We start from the raw sequence: 14,857 nt of genomic DNA on the forward strand, positions 1-14,857 counted from the left end.
GATATGCGAAGCAAGTAAACGAGGTGTGCGAATGTAAACGGTAAATTATTGCGAATGTGAATGGGGAGGCTCAATCATTGTACCCATACCGTGGGACATTAGCCTGGTTGCTAGGTCGCCAAGGCCTTGCTTGAGCTTCTCCAACGGCCATAGCACGTGGAGCCTCCCCTTCACTATTGCATGGCGCAAGAGCACCCTCCTGAAATACGAAAACATCTAGCGTCAATTGTAACCTATGATAAACTATCCGGCTTTGTCCCATGCAGATGCTCTTAAGCATTTGTCATGTGTCTCTTCGGCTGTTTCCATCCAAGCCTGGAGAACTTTCCACGCTGTGCCTTCGAAAAGTAGCACGCCATCCGATGCTAGGCGACCACTCCCACGAGACTAGAGTGTCTGTCTCATGTAACCATCTAAATCACAATGCGTAGAAATCCGAGGCCCACCATCAACATTGAGCCCACAGTTCCCATCGAAGGTGAGTTCACCCATGCTCCGCTATGCTCGGGCGATTTCGAAGGTGTTGGCTTTGGTTTGTCCAGCACCTGGAACTCTGATGCGGATGTGACAGTGATCGTGGCATTGTTCACCTTCCGCGCTGCTACATAGAAGTAGCCACCGCGCACCTCCAGGTCATCGGGCACCGTCCAATCCACTGTACCGTTCACGGCATTGTCTTCCCTCTAGAATTAGTAATGCTCGTTGGAGGCCTGCATGCAGCACGTACCGATTACATGAAAGGTCTTGTTGGTGAGGGTATCGATGACAGTCACGTTCGTGGCCTACGAGGAGCTTTTAGCATCAACTGGATACTGGGCAGTATGATATGCTTACAACGGTGTCCTTGGGTTTGTAGTGGAATTGGGTGGCCGCGCCTCGCGTGACATTGCGTTGCTTTGGTGTAAGCTCAATTGAGAGCGAGAGCACAAGCGCAGGCCAAGCCAGCAGCGCGATGATGAAAGTCGGGAGCAACATCTTGAGCGCTTCTATTGTAGACGTGAAAACAAGGTCGACGAGGTGAGTGGAGTGTGGCTACCTAATTTGTTGCAGAGAGCGACTGCCATGTACAGCAAATGCAAACGCGCTAGCCAGGTAGAGAAATTCCCATTGAGTGAATGTTAATGCTGCCAGGCCTAGTTAGCAATGCGGTTGAAAAGATGCGTCCACATCGATATCACCAGCGCAATCAACACTGGGGCTCACTGGGGGGCTCAGCCGTACGACGAGAGTCATTTTACGCAGGTAACACTACTGGTGGCACCCGCGTGATATGGCGGGCATGAATAGGCTGCGCAAAGACTTCTTGCGGGAAACCCAACCAAAATGCTCGGACAGCTTTAATTTATTGTTCCGTGAAAGCGACTCACAGTTTGGAATCCCCTGCTCCTCATTCAAGACTTTGAGCATACAAATCTTCAGGCAAGATACTACCGACGGCTCAAAGAAATAGCTACATAGACATACATGGACCTCATCCATGAGAAGGTATTTAACACACGCACCTCTCTCGCAGGTGCACGTGATAATTGTTGCAACCCGCTCTACATCCCAACAATTCCCAGCACGAGTACCACAGCTGCCGTCAATAGTCCAGGCACACCCCCGCAAAATCCCTTCGCCCCGTTCACCAAGATCCCACTAGTCGTTGCATTTGTGGTTGCTGACGTGTAGAGTATACTTGTCGTATCGGGAGCAGTGTCGGTGCTGATAGGAATGATGTGAAGCACAAGGGCCGTCGAAGATGACGAACGAGACCGTGTCAGAGTTTCCACGCTCGTCGGGCGCAATGCAAATGACGGTGGGAACAAGCTTTTCGTAATTGAGGTGGAAAGACGGTGGTCTTCTGTTGGCGGTTTGACGATTGTAACAGACACCGGGATGTCCACGGCCGAGGAGCCCTCCATGATTACGGTTGGAAGGACTGGAGCCTCCGTACAAGGAGTGTTTTTGGATATAAGGTCCGATATCGTCCTCAAACCATGCTGCGACGTGGCGCGCGATAGTGTTAACACCACAGTGATGACCTGTGTCGAAGTTGCTTTGACTGTAGAAGCAGAACTGCCTAAATGAATCGAGGAAACAGTGGTACACATAGGAGTTGACGTTGTCGAGATTATAGTCGCATCAACTGCTGCCGGTTGTATCTCTGAACAAGAGGCGAAACCAAGCAGGGTGAAAAGAGGAGCAGTCTGGTAGACATGCATCATGTTACGGCCGAAATAAAGACAATAGGCATGTAGCTGACGTTTGGATGGCGCACCCAGAAGGTCGAGTATGATATATTTGGGATGAAAGTCAAGGCCGTGCACACGCCATAGTTTGAGCAAGTGTTCTCGGGATACAACAGCTCTGTGACAGGACGGATTCACTCGTAGTACCCGTGTGGTTCGTACGAAGAAGTGTGGCGAGCACTGCCGCATTGCATCCTCTGCAGATGGGCCCGGATATTCTACGTGACCTAAAAGGTATGATCAACAACGAAACAATACGTGAGATGCGGATGATATGTCGCACCTGTTGGTTCCTGAAGCGTACAAGCAAGTCCCACGATTGTGGCAGCTATCTATATACACGACCGTTTCGTCCACCGGAAAATCACAATCATATTGATCACAAACTATGGACTGCCACAGGATCAAAGTGTGCATTATGCTTGCTTGATGAAGAAAGCTCCCCGATAATATTTGGCTTCCTCTATACTTTCCAAGATGTCCGCCCTCGCTTCATGTAACATCTTCTTACTAGGCGCCTTCTTCAACACCTCAGTAGGTGCCCATCGACGCGCGGCCTCTTTGATGCTGGAGACGTCCAGGATCCGGTAATGAAGATAGTCCGTAACAACGTTGTACGGCTGCTTGACCAAGAACGACTTGTCAGCATGGACCGAGTTACCAGCCAGCAGTGCTGAACGAGTATTCGGCACGTGTGTCTTTATGTACTCCAATAGGCCTTCGGCGGCCTGTTCGGCCGTGGTGGTGGAATTGATGCAGGCTTCAGTCAGCCCAGAATCGCCATGATGCTTCGTGCACCACTCGCCCATGCGGTCAAGATCCTCTTTGTTGTGGTGTATGATCGCCTCATACCCATCCTTGTCCAACATGTTGAGGTCGTGGTCAGTGACGAAACAGGCAAGAGACATTATGGTGTCCTTATCGGGATCGAGGCCCGTCATCTGGTTCTGTCAGGATAGCTCATCGCAACCATCGTGTGACGCACTTCGCAATCGATCCAGACGAGGGGATCTTTGGAAGACATCTTGGCGTGTGTGTGTCTGATGGTGGTTGGGATTTACCCAGCGGCGAATGAGGGATCAGCGAAATGGACGCGACTTAGCGCGTTGGCCCAAGCGCCACTTTACGCGAACCAACGCGTTGCGCGTCAAGTCTCGCGCTCTTCTCCCTACACATCCCCGCATGAACACAACACCACAAGACTTCGACTTCTTGCATTGTATATTCCCCGCTTGACCTTTTTCTACTTTTTAATATACCATGTCTAGCCGCGCAGCAGCATTAGCAGAGCTGCGAAAGAATCGCGCGGGTGGAAAGACGCGTCTTTCCTCTTACCAGGTCGCCGAGGAAGAGCAATTGTACGATGAGGTGGACGAGGAAGGCTACAAGAAGGTTGTGAGAAACCGGCTGGACCAAGACGACTTCATCGTCGACGACAATGGCGAAGGATATGTCGATGATGGGCGAGAAGACTGGGAGGTCGATGCCGCGACCGAGAGCGAAGAGGAAGAGGACCGCCCCGCCAAAGGCAAAGCGGGTAAGCCTTCGAAGATGATTAGATCCGTCTCTGCATATGTTAACACGTAACAGCAAAGAGGAAGCGCGAAGAAGATGAAGAAAGCAAGCGAAAGCGAGACACCGGCATCAGCAAGTACTTTAGTGCGAAAGCAGCTGCGCAGGCTCCGAAAGCGAAGGTAGGACCGTGTCCTATTCGCGAACTTTGGATTTCTACTAAAACAACCAGCCCGTGGCCACCGCTGCCGACCAAGATTTCATGGCCGATCTGCTCGGTGAAATCGATACAAATAAATCGCGATCACAGCCCCGCATACGCCCGGTAAAGAACGAGTCACGAAGAAAGACCCGTCTGCTATCTCCACCGATATCAGAAAACCGACAGAGCGCAAACAAGAGGCCTGCCAATGGCTCCGACGCGTACATGCCCGATACCCCTCCAGCAGAAAACGCGTACGACGAAGATCCGCTGCCTATCATAGACGATGATGTCCCCATGAGCGATCCACTGCCGTCCTCTCCAGTTGCGAAGGCCATGGAGCGCAAGGCGCAACCTTTGGTCAAGGTTGAGGAAGAAGATGAGGACCTGCTGGAAGTGGCACAGCCCATCGGCCGTACTGGAATTTCTTCAGCCAGCGTCAACATGACAGGGAAGCGACCGGTAGCGAAGATCCTGAAGCCTGAGTATCCCACCCCTGCGAGTTCTTCTCCACCACGCCCAGCTCCAGCTATCGATGCTTCTACATGGAACGATGTGACGAACAAGCTCAACGTTCAGAGCAGTCCGGCTCCTGCTATTACCAGTAGCGTCGGCAAGTTGAAACCCGAAGCCGCGCTTGAAGACGATGGCAGTCTACGCATGTTTTGGATCGATTATACTGAGATCAATGGAAGCCTGTGCTTGTTCGGGAAAGTTAAAGACAAGAATACGGGCAACTACGCCAGTTGCTTTGTAAAGGTCGATAATATCCTCCGCAAGATGTACTTCTTACCTCGCGAGACCCGTCTAAAGAAAGGACAGCATACCGATGAGGAAGTTGAAATGAGCGATGTTTATGAAGAGGTGGACAACCTGATGAGCAAGCACCGCGTCACTATGCACAAGATCAAGCCTTGCACGAAGAAGTATGCTTTTGAGCTGCCGGACATCCCGAGGGAAGCTGACTACCTCGAGCTGCTGTACGGATACGATAAGATGCCCCTTGCGCAAGACCTCACCGGCGAAACATTCTCACATGTCTTCGGCACGAACACTGCACTCTTCGAACAGTTCGTGCTCGGAAAGAAGATTATGGGGCCCTGTTGGCTGAAGATTGACACGGCGGACTTCAACTCGATCAATAATGCATCTTGGTGCAAACTTGAAGCCCTCGTCACCAAACCCAACAATATCACCGTGCTGGACAACTCGGACAATGTAGAAGCGCCGCCTCTCACATTAATGAGTATCTCTCTACGAACGAAATTCAACGCCAAAGACAACAAGCAGGAGATCTTGATGGCGAGTGCCATGATTTACGACAACTTCTCGCTCACAGATACAACGCCAGCGGATCAGTTGCCGTGCAAAAGCTTTACTATCATGCGACCAAACGGCGATAATTATCCAGCCGGTTTTAAGATGGAAGCTGAGAAGCAGAAAGGAACCATCATGATGAAAAAGACCGAACAGGACTTGCTAAGCTATTTCATGGCCATGTTCCAGCGTCACGATCCAGATGTCCTCATCGGCCACCGTCTAGACGATGTGGACTACAGTACCCTGCTCAACCGAATGCGCGAAAAGAAGACACCTGGTTGGCACCGCATTGGCCGGCTCCGGAGGAGCGATTGGCCCAAAACCATGGGGAAGGGTGGCGGTAGCTTTTTCGTTGAAAGGCAGCTGGCCGCTGGACGTCTTCTCTGTGATCTGGCCAATGACCTCGGAAAATCTCTGATGACCAAGTGCCAGTCATGGAGCTTGGAAGAGATGTGTCAACTTGTGCTCAACAAGCGCCGTCAAGAGCTTGACAACGAACAGGCCTTGAGTTCATGGGCGACTACTAAAGACGGTCTGATGAACTACGTCAAACACTGCCAAGCTGACGCGTTCTTTATCGCCGCCATATCAATCAAGGTCCAAGCGCTGCCTCTCACCAAAGTTCTGACTAACCTGGCGGGCAACTCCTGGGCTCGTACCTTGAGTGGTACTCGTGCTGAGCGAAACGAGTACATTCTGCTACATCAATTTCACAACGAGAATTATATTTGTCCGGACAAGGTTTGGGGCAAAGGCAAACAGAAAGAAGTGGAAGAAGCCGCTGAAGGTGAAGAGGGTGCCGACGCCAAGAAGAAGGACAAGTACAAGGGTGGTCTTGTCTTCGAGCCAGAGAAGGGCTTGTATGACAAGTTCATCCTGGTTATGGACTTCAACTCTCTATACCCTAGCATCATCCAGGAGTACAACATTTGCTTCACCACTGTCGATCGTTCGGATCTTTCCGAGGAAGACGACAAGGTACCGGAAGTCCCTAGCGAGGATCTAGAACCTGGCATCCTTCCCAAACTCATTAAGACGCTCGTAGATCGCCGAAGGGAAGTTAAGAAGCTGATGAAGGACCGCTCCGCCACTTCAGATCAGCTCGCGACGTGGGACATCAAGCAACTTGCCCTGAAACTCACTGCCAACTCTATGTACGGATGTCTCGGTTACACCAAGTCGCGATTCTACGCCCGACCGCTCGCTGTACTCACCACCTACAAAGGTCGTGAGACTCTGCGCAAAACGAAAGAAATGGCAGAGGAGAAGATGTTGCGCGTCATTTATGGTGATACCGACTCTGTAATGATCAACACCAACGTCGACAATATCCAGGACGCTCTGAAGATCGGAAATGAGTTCAAGAAAGAAGTCAACGACAGCTACAGGCTTTTGGAGATCGATATCGACAATGTCTTCCGCCGCATCCTTCTTCACGCTAAAAAAAAGTACGCTGCCATCAACATGGTCCCTGTGGATGGAAAATACATTGAGAAACTGGAAGTAAAGGGCCTTGATATGAGGCGAAGAGAATACTGCGCCTTGTCCAAGGAGACCTCGACGTAAGTAGCGACCGCCCATTTCCGCATGATTCAATGCTGACATCAAGTAGTGAACTTCTGAACTTTCTGCTCTCGGGCGAAGACCCGGAAACTGTTGTTGAAAAGATCCACGAGTACTTGCGAACACTGAGCGAAAATATGCGCGCCCACACCATTCCCGCTCGCAAGTACACAATCTACACACAACTCGGGAAGAACCCCAAGGACTATCCCAACGGCAATTCGATGCCCTCCGTACAAGTTGCTCTTCGTCTGATGGAGAAGGGCAAGCATGTCAAAGCCAAAGACGTCATGAGCTTCATCATCACAGGTGAAAGCTCTGGCAGCGCCGAAGCCGCGGCAAAGAACGCATACCCTGTCGATGAAGTGCTCAAGGAGGGTAGCGAACTGAAGCCAGACATCGACTACTACTTGCACAAGCAGATCTTGCCGCCAGTCGAGCGTCTCTGCGCCCCTATCAGCGGCACCAATATTACCATGCTCGCGGCCTGCCTCGGTCTCGACACTACCAAATACCGTGTCTCCACTGCTTCCGGATCAGGAAATGCGCAAGATGTCGAGATCCAGCCGCTAGAGTCGCAGATCCCCGACGCCGTCCGTTTCCAGAATTGCACGCCCTTATACCTCCGCTGCCGGGCATGCCGCTCTACGTTCCCGTTCCGAGGTATCGCATCGCGCACATCGACAACCACGCTTGGCCATAATGGCATCACATGTCCCAAGGCAGAATGCAAGCAGGTTCTGGCTACACTGAGTATCGTTGCCCAACTGGAATCTTCCATCCGCCAGACTCTCGCCTCGTACTATGCCGGCACACTGAAATGTAACGATCCTGACTGCTCCTGCACCACGCGCTCGATGTCCGTGTACGGTCACCGCTGCCTGGGACCGAAGGGCCTTGCGAAGGACTGTTTGGGCAGGATGGCGTATATTTACTCTGAACGGGACATCTACAACCAGATGCTGTACTACCAGTCACTCTTCGATACCGAGCGCCTAGGCAAGGAAGCGAGCGGTGTCAACGGTGTGAAGATTGAAGGCGAGGCGGAGAGCAGAGAGAAGATGAGGGTGTTGGCAGAGGTCAACAGGGAGATGCTAGCAACATTGAAGGGAGTTGTCAGTGGGTGGTTGGAGAAGAACGGAAGACAATGGGTACAGATGGACAGGCTTTTTGGATTTGTTGCGAAGCGGTCGTAGCGTCGGGGGGAGATGTGCGGCTGGCCTTCTTTGCATTTTCCGGCGTTTGGGTTCTCATGCGGCGTCTGGGCGAACGCCACCCGGCCTGAAGTCATGATGTTTGTTTAAATTTATTTTTCAAAAAATGACTGTTTGCAATCATGGTACGTCCAACGGAAGAAGTGTTTTCGCAATTTCGTCTTCAAGCCAACCATGCCTCCTCTACCCAGCTCAACCTCTCTCATCAATCGGAACAGCTGATTCACTTCTAACCATCGCGAGGTCGAAATCGTCCAGTAGAATTAGTAAATCAGCAAGAACGTACGCAAACCGAAGTTGCATTCGTTGTATCAAAGTGAGGTGCAACAATGATGAGCTGGTTAGGCCTTAGATTCTGAGTGAGAGGTGAATGCTGGCGGGACTCTTCACCTGAAATTAATGCTTACGCGGTACTTGCCCAGGTAGGAAAATGCCTACCAGCTATTCAAAAGCACATGCATACGCTGCCGGCAGAGTTGCAGCCTGCGGCACAGGGTCCGGAGGTACGTATACTGCGAGTTCAAGAGGCACTATATCTAACCACCTCGAGGAAGCAGCTAGCCACTTCTGCTGTTGGTCAAGGCTTCGGGATGAAGAGATTGGTGGCGCGAAATTGAAAGTGTGAGGAGTGGGTGTAAGTAGAAGGCGGTAGCATCGCAAGGTAGAAAGGGAGAAGGGTAGCTGAGGGGTACGAGACGCAGTCAAGGCAGGAGGGAAAAGTGTCGTATCAGCAGGTAGACGAGAAAGGCAGTGGAGAGAAGGGTATATTACAAAGTTGGGTTCTATCATTATAATTTGATGTCGAAGCTCGTGCCGCAGCCGCAACTGCTCGTCGCGCCGGGGATGCCCGTCACTTTAAACTGGCTCCCGATCAGCTCCATGGTGTAGTCCACCGTGCTCCCGTTCAGCAATTCCAGGCTGCTCTCATCAACGATGACTTTTGCGCCCTTGTCTCCTTCGAACAGGGTATCCTCCTCGGTGGGCGGCTCCTTGGTCAGATCGATCAAAGACATGAGATACTGGAAGCCGTGGCAGCCGCCGCTTTCGATTGTGACTCGCAGCGCGAGGTTGGGGTTGTTGTCTTTCGTGGCGATGGTCGAAAGGCGATGGATAGCGCGCGGGCTGAGGGAGATGCGCATGGGCTCGCCGGAATCTGTTGTGCGGGGATTGAGGACGGCGCGGGCGGGCTGCGGGTCCGACGGCGACGTGGGAGGGGATGCTGCCGTCGCGAGGCGTCTCCGGAGGGTGGCCTGGGGTCTGGGCAGTGCGATGCCCGCTGGCCGCGTGCATGGCAGCCGAATGGCGGGCTCCAGGAAGTCGAGGAAGAGCGGCCGCGAGGTGGCGGATGCAGCGCTGTATGCCGGCGGCGCGGTGCTGAAAGCCCTCGAAGCACGCGCTGCCCGCAGGCACGAGGTGCACATGGTGGACGCCGAGGCCATGGCAAGTGGCGGCGAGGAGGGCGTGGTGGTGGCAGGAGGACGCAGCGTGAATGTTGGTCGCTATGACGGCGGATGCACGCACAGCGCGGCTGACCAACCAGGGCGCGCTCGACGGCGGCGGTTCTAGACGCGGCTGCCCACCCGCCGACCCCGCGTAGGGCCGTTGTGCCCCGCGGCAGCTAGCTGTTTCACGCTGCATGAAACATGTCAGCGCCAACGAGCTCTCGCAAGCCCGCCTCTTGCTGCCTCACGCACTCGCCACCCCAGGCCCTGCCCGCCCAGCTCCGCCAGCTCCGCTATGCCCCAATTCTCCAACCCCTACGCCGCCACCAGCGACCAAGACCTCCTCTCCGAAGCCTTTGCCCGCGGCGAGGACGCGCGCGATCCTCTGAGCAAGCTCCGCGCCGAGTTTGTGATCCCAACAAAGGGTGACCTGCGCAACCAAAGATATGGCCCCGCGGAAAACGCTACCGTGAGTGCAGGCCATGTCTCGCGCGACGACGACCACGACGAGTCCATATATCTGTGTGGAAACTCGCTCGGCTTGCAGCCCCGTCGTACGCGCGAGTATGTAAACCGTTATCTCGACACTTGGGCCTCCAAAGGCGTCTTCGGCCACTTCAAGCCACTCCAAGGCGGGCTGCCACCATGGCTGGACCTCGACGATGCCCTCAAGGAGCAGACGGCCACGATCGTCGGAGCGCTTCCCAGCGAGGTCGTTGTTATGGAGACACTGACGGCCAATCTGCACCTGCTCATGTCGAGCTTTTACAAGCCTACCTCAGAACGGTACAAGATCATCATCGAAGGAAAAGCCTTCCCCAGTGACCACGTAAGCACATACACTGCGCCGCGACATGGCACACAAAGCTCACGCAGCACCAGTACGCCGCTCAGTCGCAGCTCGCCCACCACGGCATCCCCTCGTCCGCCCTCATCACCATCACGCCACCCTCCGACGACTCTCCCTACCTCACCACCGAGCATATCCTCTCCGTCATCTCCCAACACAATGCCACCACCGCTCTCGTCCTCCTTCCGGGCATTCAGTTCTACTCGGGCCAGTTCTTCGATATCGAGCTGATAACGCGCCACTGCCACAGCCTGGGCATAATCGTTGGCTGGGACCTTGCGCATGCAGTCGGCAACGTGCCTGTCAAGCTGCACGACTGGAACGTCGACTTCGCCGCGTGGTGCAACTACAAGTACATGAACGGCGGGCCCGGTGTCATCGGTGGGCTGTTCGTCCACGATAACCACGGCAAGGTCGAAAAGGCCCAGGTTGACGGCGACGCAGAGTACAACAACGACACACAGCTTCACTACCGCCCACGTCTGAGCGGCTGGTGGGGCAGCGATAAGAGCAGCCGCTTCCGCATGGAGAACAAGTTTGTTCCCATCCCAGGTGCAAGCGGGTTCCAGCTTAGCAACCCCAGTGCTTTGGACATGACGTCTGTTCTCGCCAGCCTAGATGTCTTTTCCATGACTTCCATGGAAGCGCTCCGTGCGCGTAGTCTGCGCCTCACTGCATATCTTGAACAGCGACTCCTGCGGTATGACAACAAGACACCGCCGTACAAGATCATCACTCCTGCCAACCCTGCTGAGCGCGGCGCACAGATTAGTGTACTATTGAACCCAGGCCTTCTCGACCATGTTCTGCACTACATCGAAGAACACGGCGTAGTCGTCGACGAGCGGAAGCCAGACGTCTTGCGCGTGGCACCTGCTCCGCTATACAATTCGTTCTGGGACGTGCATCGCTTCATTGAAATTTTCCAGGAAGGGTGCCGCAGAGCCATTGTACAAAAGGGCAAAGCATCTGCACAGACGCCTAACGGCGTTGCCTAATTGTACCATGGGATACTGACTGTCATATCCGGTATACACTATTCCAGTATGTTGTACATGTAGGGCGGTATCTGCGTAGTTTTCCCTGCGACTTTCTTCGTTTCTGTGACATCACATATACCCTAGCAAAAGTTTCCGGTGGGAGAACACCGACCATAATTATTGTTTAATACAAACCTCGAAAATACATCTCGTACTCACCTCTCCATCTTGCGTGCGTTACTATCCAAAGTATGTAACGTCAGGATACATGTTCGCGTTATGTGATCCATCCTTTGATCAACTATGGTCGAAGGAGCCCAACATCCGCGGTACTCTACCACCCAACGAAACACCCGACGCCCATAGCCCCATTACCGGACTACATCTCTATAAAAAAAACCAATTATGGTATTCTATAAAAACCCACACACGTGCTGCAATTACCCCATCAGAACATCCGCGCAATACAAGTCCAAACTCAAATCCGCACACACAACAGCACCCTTCTACCTCCCCAAACCCCACCGACACTCAACTAGAACATCCCACAATGAAGCCCACGTACCTGCTACCCTTCGCGGCCCTCCTCGGCCGCGCAATCCATTCTACGGCTCAGTTCATTGACCCCGTAACCTTCAATCACACAAGCTCGAAGGGCGCCGAAATAAATTCAACAAGCTCACGTGGTGGCATGGCGCGCCGGTTGAGACGACGCTGGGGAAGACTACTTTCCAGTGCGTGATGGAAACTGGCCAGACTAGAGATCCGGCGCTGCCATGGACAGTTCTAGCCCGGGTAGAGGTAGTCAGTACGAGTACAAGCAAAAGCACATATAAGAATTCAGCGGCAGTTACGGCGACAAGTACGGCAACAGGCACGGGTTTGGCCACAGCGGTCGAGTCATCTATAGCTACTACCATGGAAACATCGACACGGCATAACACCGCAACGATACACGAACGCGGTCGAGTATCCATGACCAGTGCACCAGCGCCGGACACGCACGTGCACACATGTACAGACATATTCACTCAGCAACCCACTGCGATCCCAGCACAAACTACATCCACCCCACGACCAACTGAGACACCATATTTACCTCGAGGCCCGCAGGAGGGGCTCGTCCTAGGCCTGGGTCTTGGTCTGCCGTGTTTGTTTATCTTTGCGCTAGCGTGCGTGTCCTGTCCAAACATGGCACCACTGAATTCATTGTCAGGGCCCATGATGGGGAGGTCGAGTGGTGCTGCCCAAGAGGCACCAGCCGGTGATGGGAAGGATGAGGAATTGGAGAGCGTTGTGGTTGTTCCTGCTATTACGTATCAGAGAGCGGAGGAGGAGGAGGAGGAGGAGGAGGAGGAGGAGTTAGGCGGACCAGCCATCCACCAAAACAATACACGACAAACCTCATGTGCTTATTGTTCAAGAATTTACGCATGAAAACTTGCTGGGCTTGCAAATTGGCGGCGGCAAAGCTCCTCAACGTGTGCCGTGTAGTACGTGGCAAGTGTGTTATCTTTGACGCAAGATTGACTGTCAAAAATCCAGCGTGTGTTGAGAGCAACAGGGACTATTACCCTGGAGACTGTAGCCTAGAATCCACCAACGTAATATCAGACCCAGAACGGAATCTCGTATTCATGTGGTCTGTTTTTTATATGCATGTAGGATTTCACGTCACATCGTGTACAGGCATTGTCTGCCTTGTTTGCTGTTGCATTACAATTCCGTTCTCAAAAAGAAAAGTCATTAAGACCGCAGAACATACCGACCTCGCCGACTGCTTTGCTAATAGCCATTGGCGATTGATTCGCAAGTCACACATCCATGAACCCGGGCGCTGTGTCAAATCGAAGATGCGCCTGAGGATAGGGGCCACTACGCCAAATCCGCGTGGAAGCATAGGGGTGGGAAATGTGTGAGGGTGGGCCCGGGTCCGAACACAGCTTGACTGTTCGTCGGTGCCGATAGCCAGTGTAAAAATGAAGTCCCATCATCATATGTTTGCTAATTTGTCACAGCTGGATGTGGTTGGAGGAGACTTCTTCAGATGTGGAAAAATGATAAAAAAATTGTGGACTTGCTGGGAATCGAACCCAGGACCTTTCGCAGACGCGTTTGGAAGATGCGAAGCGAACATTATACCCCTAAACCACAAGCCCAATGCTTGATTAATGAAATGATGTGACGCCGTAGTGTATATATACCAAAAAGTTACTAGGCTTTACTTTCGTATTGATGGCTGTTTCGAGGAGCAATGTGCGCACTCTGCATGGCGATGGAACTATCTTCTAAGCGGGGGGCTAAGTGGAGACGAACCAGGGGCTGAAATCTCGGCATGGGCGGAAGTCCCCGAGCATGCGACCAACCGATACGGACACACTTTGTTAGACGAGACAGCGCAAGCCTGACACCTTTGGCTGACTTGACATGCTTGCTTTGTTGTTCGTAAGCATAGGAATATACGCCTGCTAGGCAATGGACATCATGCGGGGACGAATGTAGTTAAGCGTAGCGAAGGACCGTCGTTTGAGACGACCGCGAGACTTGACATCGTACATCAGCGTCTCTATCAGCACCCCAGACACGACAGATTCCAACATGGCTCTGAAATTTGTCCTTAGTACACTGATAAATCAGGCAGTGCTAATCATAGAGAGGCGGAAATTTTATCATGACATGCACGAATATCAGAGAGAACAATCGCAGTGACGTCAATCGCAATCTGTCATTATGATGCTATCGCTACCTTTTTGCAGCTTTTAGGTATGGAGCGGCGGCTCACCAGTGATTCATCGCAACCACTCGTGATGCATGCCCGGCCCCATTAATCCACTTCATTCTTCTCTCAGCTCATCCACCAACACCTCATTTCTTGCTCGTCGTCTCCTCAGCGTGCTTCGCGAGCGGGTGTGTGGGGTTTGACTGGAGGTTGGCCTTCTGGTCGTCGTTGGCCTGCTTGGTGCCTTCTGAGGGAGCGCCGCCCTGGTTGTTGATGTCGGTAGCCGGGGCGTCGGACTGTTGAGCGCCCGTCTGCTGCTCGGGCTCGGGAGATTGACGGCCACCGTTTTGAGCGGACATATTGATCTGTCTGGCTGTTAGAAAAGCATATGGATAGCAGTTGGACGAAGCGCGTACGGTTTGTGGAGGGTTGTTGAGGTGACTTCGAGAGCTTGTTAGTTGCTTTCTGTCTATAACTGCACAGCGTTGCTTATTCTGCAACTACAGCATACGATCACGGTAGACTTACAAAGAGTTGAGTTTTACTTGAGTATTCGGGAAGTTAGAAAAGTCGTTCAGATGTCAATGAAGCTTGTAGGCAACGCGCGAGCCCCGCGCTTTTCATCCATTGCGTGCCCCACGGCATACGTCATGTTACAAACACGCTTGGCGCGCACCCAATCTCAGATCGGATGCGTCTACGTCAATTTTTATTAAACATGCGCTGACGAGCTGGGGCTGCTTGCTGATAGAGCAGAAGAGCCACCGGGAACCGTGTCCGACGTATCAGATCAGACAATGTGCTTATGGGTTGGGCTGTGATAT

At 52.8% G+C, this 14,857-nt stretch overlaps 8 protein-coding genes and 1 non-coding gene across 9 annotated transcripts; 3 read left to right on the forward strand and 6 right to left on the reverse strand.

Annotated features, from left to right (window-relative positions):
- Positions 1-413: 413 nt before the first annotated feature.
- CC84DRAFT_1214734 (uncharacterized protein) lies at positions 414-975 on the reverse strand (the record flags this gene model as incomplete). Its single annotated transcript, XM_018182666.1, has 3 exons — positions 414-676; positions 728-782; positions 835-975. The coding sequence occupies 3 exons, from the start codon at positions 973-975 to the stop codon at positions 414-416; spliced, it is 459 nt and encodes a 152-aa protein (XP_018038575.1).
- Positions 976-1,472: 497 nt separating this feature from the next.
- CC84DRAFT_562461 (uncharacterized protein) lies at positions 1,473-2,561 on the reverse strand. Its single transcript, XM_018186699.1, has 2 exons — positions 2,515-2,561; positions 1,473-2,458 (listed from the first exon to the last, which is right to left on the reverse strand). The coding sequence occupies exon 2, from the start codon at positions 2,418-2,420 to the stop codon at positions 1,542-1,544; it is 879 nt and encodes a 292-aa protein (XP_018038576.1). The 5' UTR covers positions 2,421-2,458; positions 2,515-2,561; the 3' UTR covers positions 1,473-1,541.
- CC84DRAFT_1257113 (oligoribonuclease-like protein) lies at positions 2,497-3,278 on the reverse strand. The gene is made up of 2 exons (XM_018184696.1): positions 3,217-3,278; positions 2,497-3,172 (listed from the first exon to the last, which is right to left on the reverse strand). Exons 1-2 carry the CDS (start codon positions 3,253-3,255, stop codon positions 2,648-2,650), a joined length of 564 nt encoding a protein of 187 aa, XP_018038577.1. The 5' UTR covers positions 3,256-3,278; the 3' UTR covers positions 2,497-2,647.
- Positions 3,279-3,418: 140 nt separating this feature from the next.
- Positions 3,419-8,115, forward strand: CC84DRAFT_1257114 (DNA polymerase-like protein alpha catalytic subunit). Its single transcript, XM_018184697.1, has 4 exons — positions 3,419-3,768; positions 3,822-3,925; positions 3,976-6,827; positions 6,878-8,115. Exons 1-4 carry the CDS (start codon positions 3,492-3,494, stop codon positions 8,022-8,024), a joined length of 4,380 nt encoding a protein of 1,459 aa, XP_018038578.1. The 5' UTR covers positions 3,419-3,491; the 3' UTR covers positions 8,025-8,115.
- Positions 8,116-8,792: 677 nt separating this feature from the next.
- On the reverse strand, positions 8,793-9,533 carry CC84DRAFT_1162201 (uncharacterized protein). The gene has a single exon (XM_018177938.1). It carries the CDS (start codon positions 9,461-9,463, stop codon positions 8,831-8,833), a length of 633 nt encoding a protein of 210 aa, XP_018038579.1. The 5' UTR covers positions 9,464-9,533; the 3' UTR covers positions 8,793-8,830.
- A 183-nt stretch (positions 9,534-9,716) lies between these two features.
- CC84DRAFT_1114522 (kynureninase) lies at positions 9,717-11,539 on the forward strand. The gene is made up of 2 exons (XM_018175396.1): positions 9,717-10,313; positions 10,367-11,539. Exons 1-2 carry the CDS (start codon positions 9,780-9,782, stop codon positions 11,330-11,332), a joined length of 1,500 nt encoding a protein of 499 aa, XP_018038580.1. The 5' UTR covers positions 9,717-9,779; the 3' UTR covers positions 11,333-11,539.
- A 325-nt stretch (positions 11,540-11,864) lies between these two features.
- CC84DRAFT_1203650 (uncharacterized protein) lies at positions 11,865-12,825 on the forward strand (the record flags this gene model as incomplete). The annotated part of the gene is made up of 2 exons (XM_018181844.1): positions 11,865-12,048; positions 12,105-12,825. The coding sequence occupies 2 exons, from the start codon at positions 11,865-11,867 to the stop codon at positions 12,749-12,751; spliced, it is 831 nt and encodes a 276-aa protein (XP_018038581.1). The 3' UTR covers positions 12,752-12,825.
- A 561-nt stretch (positions 12,826-13,386) lies between these two features.
- Positions 13,387-13,473, reverse strand: CC84DRAFT_t37. The gene has a single exon. It is a non-coding gene; the product is annotated as a tRNA-Ala (tRNA).
- Positions 13,474-14,019: 546 nt separating this feature from the next.
- Positions 14,020-14,781, reverse strand: CC84DRAFT_1162203 (uncharacterized protein). The gene is made up of 3 exons (XM_018177939.1): positions 14,562-14,781; positions 14,450-14,474; positions 14,020-14,398 (listed from the first exon to the last, which is right to left on the reverse strand). The coding sequence occupies exon 3, from the start codon at positions 14,390-14,392 to the stop codon at positions 14,180-14,182; it is 213 nt and encodes a 70-aa protein (XP_018038582.1). The 5' UTR covers positions 14,393-14,398; positions 14,450-14,474; positions 14,562-14,781; the 3' UTR covers positions 14,020-14,179.
- Positions 14,782-14,857: the final 76 nt, after the last annotated feature.

Source organism: Paraphaeosphaeria sporulosa (genome assembly GCF_001642045.1).
Source record: "Paraphaeosphaeria sporulosa strain AP3s5-JAC2a unplaced genomic scaffold CC84scaffold_3, whole genome shotgun sequence".
NCBI lineage: Eukaryota > Fungi > Ascomycota > Dothideomycetes > Pleosporales > Didymosphaeriaceae > Paraphaeosphaeria > Paraphaeosphaeria sporulosa.

Excerpts from the sequence above, each read along its gene's own strand:
- CC84DRAFT_1162201 (XM_018177938.1), bottom strand. The coding sequence starts at position 9,463 with ATGTGCACCTCGTGCCTGCGGGCAGCGCGTGCTTCGAGGGCTTTCAGC.
- CC84DRAFT_562461 (XM_018186699.1), bottom strand. The coding sequence starts at position 2,420 with ATGCGGCAGTGCTCGCCACACTTCTTCGTACGAACCACACGGGTACTA.
- CC84DRAFT_1257114 (XM_018184697.1), top strand. The coding sequence starts at position 3,492 with ATGTCTAGCCGCGCAGCAGCATTAGCAGAGCTGCGAAAGAATCGCGCG. Across the intron at positions 3,769-3,821 it reads CCCCGCCAAAGGCAAAGCGG|CAAAGAGGAAGCGCGAAGAA; the intron begins GTAAGCCTTCGA and ends AACACGTAACAG. Across the intron at positions 6,828-6,877 it reads TTGTCCAAGGAGACCTCGAC|TGAACTTCTGAACTTTCTGC; the intron begins GTAAGTAGCGAC and ends GACATCAAGTAG.
- CC84DRAFT_1257113 (XM_018184696.1), bottom strand. The coding sequence starts at position 3,255 with ATGTCTTCCAAAGATCCCCTCGTCTGGATCGATTGCGAA. Across the intron at positions 3,173-3,216 it reads TCGTCTGGATCGATTGCGAA|ATGACGGGCCTCGATCCCGA; the intron begins GTGCGTCACACG and ends TGACAGAACCAG.
- CC84DRAFT_1114522 (XM_018175396.1), top strand. The coding sequence starts at position 9,780 with ATGCCCCAATTCTCCAACCCCTACGCCGCCACCAGCGACCAAGACCTC. Across the intron at positions 10,314-10,366 it reads AAGCCTTCCCCAGTGACCAC|TACGCCGCTCAGTCGCAGCT; the intron begins GTAAGCACATAC and ends ACGCAGCACCAG.
- CC84DRAFT_1162203 (XM_018177939.1), bottom strand. The coding sequence starts at position 14,392 with ATGTCCGCTCAAAACGGTGGCCGTCAATCTCCCGAGCCCGAGCAGCAG.